Genomic DNA, 9834 nt, shown 5'->3' with positions numbered 1-9834 from the left:
TAAACTTAAAACAAATTATAGCTGAAAATCCAGTTTCATGTTTGCTTTTGTTTTTGTTTGGAAAACTGCATTAAAGAATGGGATGTTAAAAAAAAAAAAAAAAGAAGCTCCGTAGTGCAGGCACCTGAACCCAAAAGGTCAACCTGAACTCTTGGAGATACGAGGCGACCGTCCTTGGCTTCATCTCCTCTCCATTTATTTATGTGAGATAGAAAATGTTATAGGCCACATGCTGGGAAAACGTCTCTTACACTGACTCAAAGGACGGAATGGGATTAAGGTGCTCTGTTCTATCATTAGCCCTTCTTACAGCCGGATCGTGGGGAATCATTCCACAGTTTGCACATTATGTGGTTACATTCATGGATTGGGGGTGGATGGGCACGGTTCAGTCCATGAGAAGCACTAACCACAGGATGGAGGCTGGTGTGCACCCAGAGGAGCCTTGGACGACGGCCTGCACCCCACACACTAAGCTGTGGAGATCCCTATCGATCACATTCTACTCTGACACACACGTGACCCACAGGAGGTGGCTTCTACTCAGTGTAGCTGGTTTAACACCAGGGTGAGGCACCTCACCCCAGTGCTTGCTGTATCTGGTGCGGAGAAGACCCTCAGGAAAGGCGTGGACAATGGAAATGAATGAATGGACAAATGGGCAGATGCATGGATGACTTTTTTTAAAAAAATGGGTAAAACAGAAAGTTTTTAAAACTGAAGTCTAGTTCTTTGAGGCAGCTAGCAGAATAGTTGTGCTTGTGTGCATATGTCACTGGGTGTGGCTTTGAGTGTATTTGGAATTAGAATGACTATTCCCAGTAAGCGTTGCATGGCTGTTTTCACATTGAGTCATTGAGCAAGTCCAGACTCACAGAGCACCACGCACAGGAGAACAAGGCCCCCCCTTGGTCCTGTGCCATCTTTTTTGATCAGTGCTGTGTGTTAGCTCATTGTTATAGCCTCTGTGACGATCCATCTTCTAGTGCGTCTTCCTGTTTCCCACTGACCCTCTTCTTTTCCAAGAATGATGTCCAACTCCAAGAACTGTGGTCAAGTAGTAGATAATCTTCTGTGTGTTCCTGAGTGCCTGTCCTTTCCCTCAAGAATAAAAAATAAGTCAGAGTGATTACCTGATAGAAAGGAGCTCTGCTGGTCTAGTGGATAGATTGCTACACTGCCAACTCAAAGGCCGGCAATTCAAATCCACCCTCGGCTGTGCAGTAGAAAGATCAACAGGCTCTCGTGAGATTTTCAGCTTCTGAAAAACTCACGAGCTGATCAGCTATTGAATCAGTTCTGACTCAATTGCACCTAACAACAACAGTAACATCTGATAGATTCTCCATTTTTTACATCTTTTTTTTTCCAGATGGGATTGTAAGACATTGAACATTTTTAGAATCCCAAATACATCAGTTCTATAAAATTATTGATTATTTTAAATTTATTTTCTTTTTATTGTTATTTAAGTGCAGGTTGACAGAGTAAGTTGATTTTCTAGCCAACTCTCCACAGGCATATTGTTTTAGAACACTATTTACAATACGATCTAACACAATACACTGTCCCCACTTCCTCCCTGTGATTTCTGTTTCCATTAAACCAGTCCACCCTGCCTCTTCCTGCCTTCACGCTGGGCAAATGTTGCCCTTCGGAATTTGTGTTGCTGGTTATTCCAAGGAGTGAATGCCTCCCTGGGGTTATTGTTCACCTTATAGGCATATTGTTTGGGGTAAAAATTGAGCTTCAGGGCAAATCATGGAATCATACACCCCTTTTTTTATATTTCCACCACAGGTAAAGGAGAGGCTGCAGAAGATGGGTCTGTTCCAGCCGATGAACATTTTCCTGCGGCAGGAGATAGACAGAATGCAGAGGGTCCTCTCCCTTGTCCGGAGCACTCTGACTGACCTTAAGCTCGCCATTGATGGTACCATTATCATGAGTGAAAATCTAAGAGATGCTTTGGATTGCATGTTTGACGCCAGAATTCCTGCTCAGTGGAAAAAAGTGTGTATGAACCTACTGCTATTCTGCTATTCTGCACCAACCTTTGTAAGAGTTAGAATTGGTCATGCACACCCATGTTTATCACGGCTTTGTTCACAGTAGCAAAGAGTTGGAAACAACCTAAGTGCCCATCAACAAAAGAATAGATAGAGAAGCTGTGGTATATTCACACAATGGAATACTACACTGCATTGAAAAACAAGGAACATATGCAAAATTATTTAAAATGGGTGACCCTGGAGGACATTATGCTGAGTGAGGTATCTCAGTCACAAAAACTACAAATACTGAATAGTGCCACTCTTGTAGAACAGGACTAGCATCAGGCTTGGAGTGAGACTGAGAAAGACTGGGTAAATTATGTATACTGCATTGAAACAGATGAGGGAGAGAACTGTTTAAAAAGTGATAAATTATTGGGTATTATGCTTATGATAAGAGTCCAGAATGAAGATTGCATAGTGGAGTGTACTCGGGGAGGAGGGATTGTATACCAATGAAAGAATTTTTCCTTCACTTTTCAAAGAGAAGAATGAACTGGAGGGGGGAGGGGTGGTCAGGGAGAAAAATGCAACAATGAATGAATGGAAATCCAAAATCTCTGTAAACGTTCATTAAAATTAATCTTAAAAAAGAATTCTAATTGGTCAAGTGGAAACAGCTAAGGATAATGTGCTTGAAAGTGGGTTTATTTTTGTTTTGGGTGTGTGTGTGTGTGTGTGTGTGTGTGTGTGTGTGTGTGTGACTAATATCCTCATGTTATTCTTGTTGGTTGCCATTGGGGTCAATTCCACCTCCTGCCATCCCCAGGTGTTACAGAATAGAACTGCTCCTTTGTGTTTGCTGATGTAATATTAGTGGAAGCAGATCAACAATCTTGTCTGTTAATAGCACTGTGAGGTGCCTTTGAAGTGCCCAGTTGTTGGTTACTATGTTTATTCACATATCGATTATTGCAGTTATAGTAAAAAAGTTATCATATATGATGTGCAGCTACCTACAAGTGGCTGCAGTATATAACGACACGTTTGTGCCGGCTCTATTAATATATGCTCCACAAATGAATTCAGGGAGAGTTCCGTTAATTTGTGGATGGTAAAGCCACTTGGGTTTCCATTTTTGTCTTTTCACTGGATGAAATAAATAAAAATATATTCTATAAGGACGATAGTCCCGTAAAATGATTGTTGTTCACCTCATTAAAAATGATGAGTGGAGAAAGGTGTCTATAATTTATGAACCATAGCCCATATTTCATAGTGATGGTGCCTTATCTTGATGATGCTGTGAATATACTTATGGAAATAGAAATCCTGTGATGTATTGTACTCATTGAAAATGTAATCTAATGAGAAATAGTGGAAAGCTGTTGTATTTCAGTAAATAATAGAATTGGTGATGTATTTATTTGTGTGTATGTATTTTAAGGTACCTGGTAGCTTAGTAGGGTCTTAGGCTGCTAACTGAAAGGTTGGCAGTTCAAACCTATTAGCTTCTCCATAAGAGAAAGGCAGATCCTTCTAGTTAAAATTCATAGATTTGGAAATCCAATGGAAGGTTGCTATGGTTTGAAATTCATTTGACAGCAGTTGATTTTTATAAGAAGTATTTTGTATGTGGAAGGTGGTTCTTTGAACAGCAAGCGACATGAATAGCATTGCTGTCATTAGATGCTGTCTTGTGGGTACTTACTTATAGCCACTATTTGAGACACTGCATGGTCCTCCTACATCCTCAGTTGTTGCCATGTCCGAGCTCCCTGTTGAACAGCATACCGATCTAGTATTCATGTCAACCTGGGGTTAGTGTGATAGGGCCCTGAGACTCACGACTGATCTGTGCTCAGTCACTAATCTACACATGGGCAGTTCACACCTAGGCAGTCATGTCACAGAGCAGTACTGATGGCCTGGTAATCTGTTTCTGTGACGAATACTGCCAGGAAAACGCAATGGGGAAGCTCTACTCTGTAACTCGTGGAGTGACATTGAATCAGGATCAGTGGAGTGGCAGTGGGTCTGCTTTAGTCACATGATGATTAGCTCGTTCTACCATATGTTTTGAGATGGATTGGCACTGTGACTGTGGCAGTGGGGTCAGGTGTGGCAGAGATGGTGAGGTTGCCTCAGGATAGGGCAAGGTTCAGAGCCATTGGTGATAAGGTCGCTATGAGTCATAGTTAACTCAATGGCTTATAATAATAACACTACAACAACCACATATTTTTTTAAAAGTGTATGAAGGAGCAAGGACACCACTTTAAAGACTAAGGTATATCTGATCCAAACCAAGATATTTTTAATTGCCTTGTATGAATCTAAAAGTTGCACAATGAATAAGGAAGGCTGAAAAAGAATTGCTGCCTTTGGATTGTGGTGTTAGTGAAGGGTATAGATACCCCATAGACTGCCCAAAGAATAAACAAAACTGTTTTAGAGGAAATACAATCAGAGTACTTCACAGAGTCAAGAATATAGTGAAACATTGTCTTACGTAGTTGGGTGTGTTGTCAAAAGAGGCTTACCCATGGGGGAAAAATAATCATGCTAGGAAAAGCAGAGGGTCAGTGAAAGAAAGGAAGACAATCAGTGAAATGAATTGACACAGTGACTACAATGGGTATGTGCGTAACAGAGAACATGAGGATAGTACAGGATGGGCCAAGTTCAGGTCTGTCATTCACAGGGTTGCTATGATTTGTAGTCCACTTGATGGCACCTGACAACAGACCTTCCACTGCCATACCTTATGTCATTAACGCTATCAAGGAGAATAATTTGAAAACCTTAAATGCCACAACAGAAGGAAAATTACTGTCTTGGAGATTTTTCTCATTCTAAAAATGAAATTGGAATTCATATTTTTTTCCCTAAGAATATATCCAGTTAAATGACGGAGTTAAACCTATACTAATTAACTGTTTTGCTGCATGTTTTTCAGGCTTCTTGGGTTTCAAGCACGCTGGGATTTTGGTTTACTGAACTGATAGAAAGAAACAGCCAGTTCACAGCTTGGGTTTTCAATGGGCGGCCTCACTGCTTTTGGATGACTGGATTTTTTAACCCTCAAGGATTTCTGACTGCGATGCGCCAGGTAAAAGTTCTCACTTGAGTTGTTAGGTTATTATCAATTTTTTTTTGGTCGAGGTTTTCTTCTTTCATTATGTTCTTGTTGTTGCTTTTAAGTACCGTCGAGTTGTAGGTGACTCATAGCGAGCCTATGAATGAAAGACTCGGACATTTGTGTAGCATTCATCTTTTCTCCAGGTTCATTGGGTTTCCAGAGGCAAGCTGTTTGGGAAGTGGATGTCACTCCTGCTTCCAAGCTTGTTTTAATCAGGGATCTCTACTAAACACTGTTCACTCTGGGTAACCATTCTCGCATTTGACTCATCAGTGTCACAGTGTTTGGCTTCACAGCAACCATGAGTTACTTCTGTACAGCAAATGATCATACCAGGGTTATAAGACCTAGAAGAATGTTTCACCCTAAAACAAATAAAGGCAGGCCTGAGGGCTGTGGATTAGAGTCACCTACCTTTGGCTTGGGAGTATGACTTTCTGTCCACTAGGCCAACTGATCTCTTTTTATGCTACTGTTCATTATGTTGTTGTTGTTGTTGTTATGTGCCGTCAAGTCGCTTGCGACTCATAGCGACCCTATGTACAACAGCCCTAAACTCTGCTCTGTCCTGTGCCAATCGCACTGTCTCTGACACTCCCATCCCAATTATTCCAGTCACTGAATCAATCCACCTCATAGAGGGCCTTCCTCTCCTGCGCTGTCCCTCCACCCTCCCAAGCATGATGTCCTTCTCCAAGGACCTGTCTCTCCTCACAACATGTCCAAAGTATGTTAGAGGAACCTCAGAATCCTTGCCTCCAAGGAGCCACCCGGTTTAACCCTTTCCGGGATGAATCTGTTTGTTTTCCTAGCAGTCCATGGTATTTTCAATACTCTTCTCCAGCACCACAGCTCAAAGGCATCAATTATCCTTCTATCCTCTATTCATTATGGTTTTGAAAAAATAATAAGATAGAGAAGAACTATCCACTTTTTGTCACTAGTGATTATGTCATCGTTAACATGAATCTAGCAACTTGTCTGCAGACTGCTAGCTTCCATTTGAAAATGTTGTTGTTTGTTCTATATTACTATGATTTTTTTAGAAAGTTTGAATACATTGGTTTTTTTTTTTTACAAGAGATCCTCCCCATTTCCTTCACCCCCTTCCCCCCAATTGAATTGGGCAACCCTATGATGTTATCTTTTATATGGTGAAAACTGAGAGAGTTGGAACTCAAATAGGATGTACAGCTTTGCTTTTGGGGTCTTGTAACACTTTGATCTTTGATAGGCTGCGGCCTTATAACTTCTCTATTGCTCTTTTTAGTGGCAAATATTTGTGTTTATCTTCCTTGGAGGAGACAGTAAGGTTGGCTCAGGATAGAGCAAGGTTCAGAGCTTTTGAACATAGCGTCGCTATGAGTTGCAGGTGACTTAATGGCACATAACAACAACTTCCTTGGAAAGCTTTGTCCTTATAAGATTCACGCTTTTGCATATTTTACTATCTTTGATATTTGAAGGGTGTTTTGTTTGTTTTATTTTTTAAAGTATATATAGTTAAATTGCAGCATGGTTATTGTTTATGACATTATTTTTAGGCCCTTAAATACTTTTATAATTCTCTAGAATAAGAGTACTTTAAGGCCACCCATGATCTTCATATTAAGACAAACCTTTGATTTCTCCCTTTGTCTTCTGTTTTTGTTGCTTTCTCCCACAGGAGATAACTCGTGCCAACAAAGGCTGGGCTCTGGACAATATGGTGCTTTGCAATGAAGTCACGAAGTGGATGAAGGATGATATTTCTGCCCCTCCAGCTGAGGGTGTCTATGTGTATGGCTTGTATCTGGAAGGAGCTGGCTGGGACAAGAGGAACATGAAACTCATTGAATCCAAACCCAAAGTGCTGTTTGAGTTGATGCCTGTCATAAGGATTTTTGCAGAAAACAACAGTAAGTTGTCCTGCATATCCATAATAGTTTGATAGTATCAGATTGGATGACATTGTCAACACAGAATGTCATTCTTCTTCTTCTTGCTGTGAAGTGCTGTCCAGTCGCCTGCAGCTCACAGCAATCCCATCACAATAGCTGTGAGTTCTGCCCTATCTTGAGCCTGTCTAACTGTCTCCGACACATCTACCCTCAGTACCCCAGTTATTGTGTTTAACCATTTCATCCAAGGTCTTCCTCTCCTCCTCTGTCCCTCCACCCTTCCAAGCATGATGTCCTATCTTGAAACTGGTCCCTCCTGACAACATGCTTGAAGTATTTGAGATGGAGCGTCAAAACCCTTGCCATCAAATAGAAACCTGGTTTCACCCTCTCCGGGAAAAGCCCATTTATTCTTTTGGCAGTATGTTCAATACTCTTCTTCAGCACCACATGTCAAAGGTATCAGTTCTTCTGTAATTTTTAGTCATTGTCCAGCTCCCTGATACATAGCAAGTAATTGTGAAGACTGTTGCCTGATTCAGGAGTCCCTTAGTTCCTGATATCATTGCTCTTCAGCCCTTTTGAGAGGTCCCTGACAGCAACTTGCCCCAGAACAATTTGTCTTTTGATTTCTTGACTGCTGCTGCCAAGACTGTTTGTTGATTGTGGAGATGAGCAAGGTGAAATTGTTAACAACTTCAATCTCTTATCCATCTATCATGGTGTTGCCAATTAGCCCAGTGGTGAGAATCTTTGTCTTCTTGATATTTTGCTTCAATCCACACTAAAGACTACAATTATTGACCTTCTGCGGCAAGCTCTTTAGGTCCTCCTGAGTTTTGGCAATCAAAGTTGTGTCCTCTGCAAAATGCAGATATTTGGTGAGCCTTTCTTCAATCCTAAAGCCACATTCCTCCTCATAGATCCCAGCCTCCTGAGTGATCTGTTACACATATAGATTGAAAAGGTATAGAGACAGGACACATCCCTGATAATTTCTTTCCTGATTTTGAACCAGGCAGTGTTTCCTCGCTCTGTTCTAACTACTGCTTTCAGGTCCAAGTATAGGTTTCTCATGAGCATAATCAAGGAATTCCCGTTCTTCTCAAGTTTGGCCACAGTTTGTTGTGATTTACACAGTCAAGTGCGTTTGCACAGTCAATGAAACATAAATAGGCATTCTTCTGATACACTTTGCTTTCAGCCAAGATCCGTCTGACATTGGTGATAATGTCTCTTGTGCCACAGCCTCTTCTAAACCCAGCATGTATTTCTTGTAGTTTTCTGTCGATGTTACTGTTCCAGTCATTTTTGGATAATCTTCAGCAGGATTTTGCTTGTGTGTGATATCAGAGATATTATTCAATAATTTCCACACTCTGTTAGGTCACCCTTTTTTGGAATGTGAACAAATACAGATCTCTTCCAGTTAGTTGGCCGGTAGTTGTCCTCCAGGTTTTCTTGTCACCACCTAGTGAGCACATCCAGGGCAGCATCTGTCCATTTTTAGATATGTCGATTTTATTCTTTTCAAACTGGCTTTACATTCACACTCATATTTAATGGGCAATCATTGGCACTTTTTTGAGTGCTACTGAGAATCAAAGGAGAATAAATAGTTCTTGCCTATATACTAACAGCCGTGTGGTTTGAATCCACCAGCTGCTCCACTGGAGAAAGATGGGAAATCCCCTCATGTGATTTACAACCTCTTTAAACCTGCTGGGATATCAGCTATGTGTTGGTTCTAACTCAACAGCACATAGCAACCACACCAACAGTATATAATGGAGAACAATGTTGAGTCCTCCATCATACTCACACTCATTGTTGCTATATTTGAGCCCATAGCAGCCTCTGTATTAACTCATTTTATATATCACTCACCCACTCATTGCTGTCAAGTTAGCATGGAAGACTCTTCAGCTGGTTTTTGTAGTTTATAACTGACTCTTCAGCTGGTTTTTGTAGTCTATAACTGACTCTTCAGCTGGTTTTTATAGCCTATAGCTGACTCTTCAGCTGCTTTTTGTAGTCTATAGCTGACTCTTCAGCTGCTTTTTGTAGGCTGTAAATCACATGAGAGGAGATGCTCATCTTTCTCTCATGAAGCTGCCAGTGGATTTGAACCACCAGAGAGGCAACACCGTTATGTTAGCAGCTCAGCTCTCTAAGGACTAAGCCAGCCGAGCTCCTTTATATGAGATTTTTACTTACCTTCTTCTATACTAGCCATGATTGGTCCCTCATAATATTATATACAAAGTAAGTGAGGTCAAGTTCATCATCCTTCTAAGGAGCATTTCGCCTGTACTTCCTTAAAAAGAGAATTTTTCATCCTTCTGGACACTCATGTTATATTCAATAGTCTTCACCAGCATGGCAATTCAAAAGTGTTAATTATTCTTTTACCTTCTTTTTCATTGTCTAGCTTTCATATCCGCATGAGAGTATTGAAAAGATCATTCATTGCTTGGGCCAAACACATATTGCTCATCAAAACCACATCTGTACTTTTTAACTTGTTAAAGATGTCTTGTGTAGTACATTTGTCCAATGTAATATTATCCTCGAATTTCTTGACAGCTGCTTCTAGGAACATGTCTGCCTAGCTAAGAAAGAAGACAGAATATGTATGGATATACTTGAAACATTAGCTGATTAAAGAAGAAAGAAATCTTTAGTATAGCTAATAAATTTTGAGGAAAGACGCCCATGAGAAAATTGGACCAGAACAGAGCAAGGAAATACTGCATGGTTAAGAAATCAGGAAATGTTTTTCAAAATAAGATGCCAGGGATGCATCCTATCACCATAC

The 9834-nt window shown here is 40.7% G+C and overlaps 1 protein-coding gene across 1 annotated transcript in view; it reads left to right on the top strand.

The window, feature by feature from the left end:
* Window positions 1-9834, top strand: part of DNAH5 (dynein, axonemal, heavy chain 5) — a 382826-nt gene that overhangs the window by 356542 nt on the left and 16450 nt on the right. Inside the window, exons 76-78 of the mRNA XM_006895016.1 lie at window positions 1801-2013; window positions 4954-5106; window positions 6803-7034. Coding sequence (XP_006895078.1) covers window positions 1801-2013; window positions 4954-5106; window positions 6803-7034 — 598 coding nt within the window. The remainder of the gene's footprint in view (window positions 1-1800; window positions 2014-4953; window positions 5107-6802; window positions 7035-9834) is intronic.

The sequence above is a fragment of the Elephantulus edwardii genome, unplaced genomic scaffold (genome assembly GCF_000299155.1).
Source record: "Elephantulus edwardii isolate Elephantulus edwardi_28Jun2011 unplaced genomic scaffold, EleEdw1.0 scaffold00153, whole genome shotgun sequence".
NCBI classification, from domain to species: Eukaryota; Metazoa; Chordata; class Mammalia; order Macroscelidea; family Macroscelididae; genus Elephantulus; species Elephantulus edwardii.
This window is presented reverse-complemented; position numbering and strand designations above follow the sequence as displayed.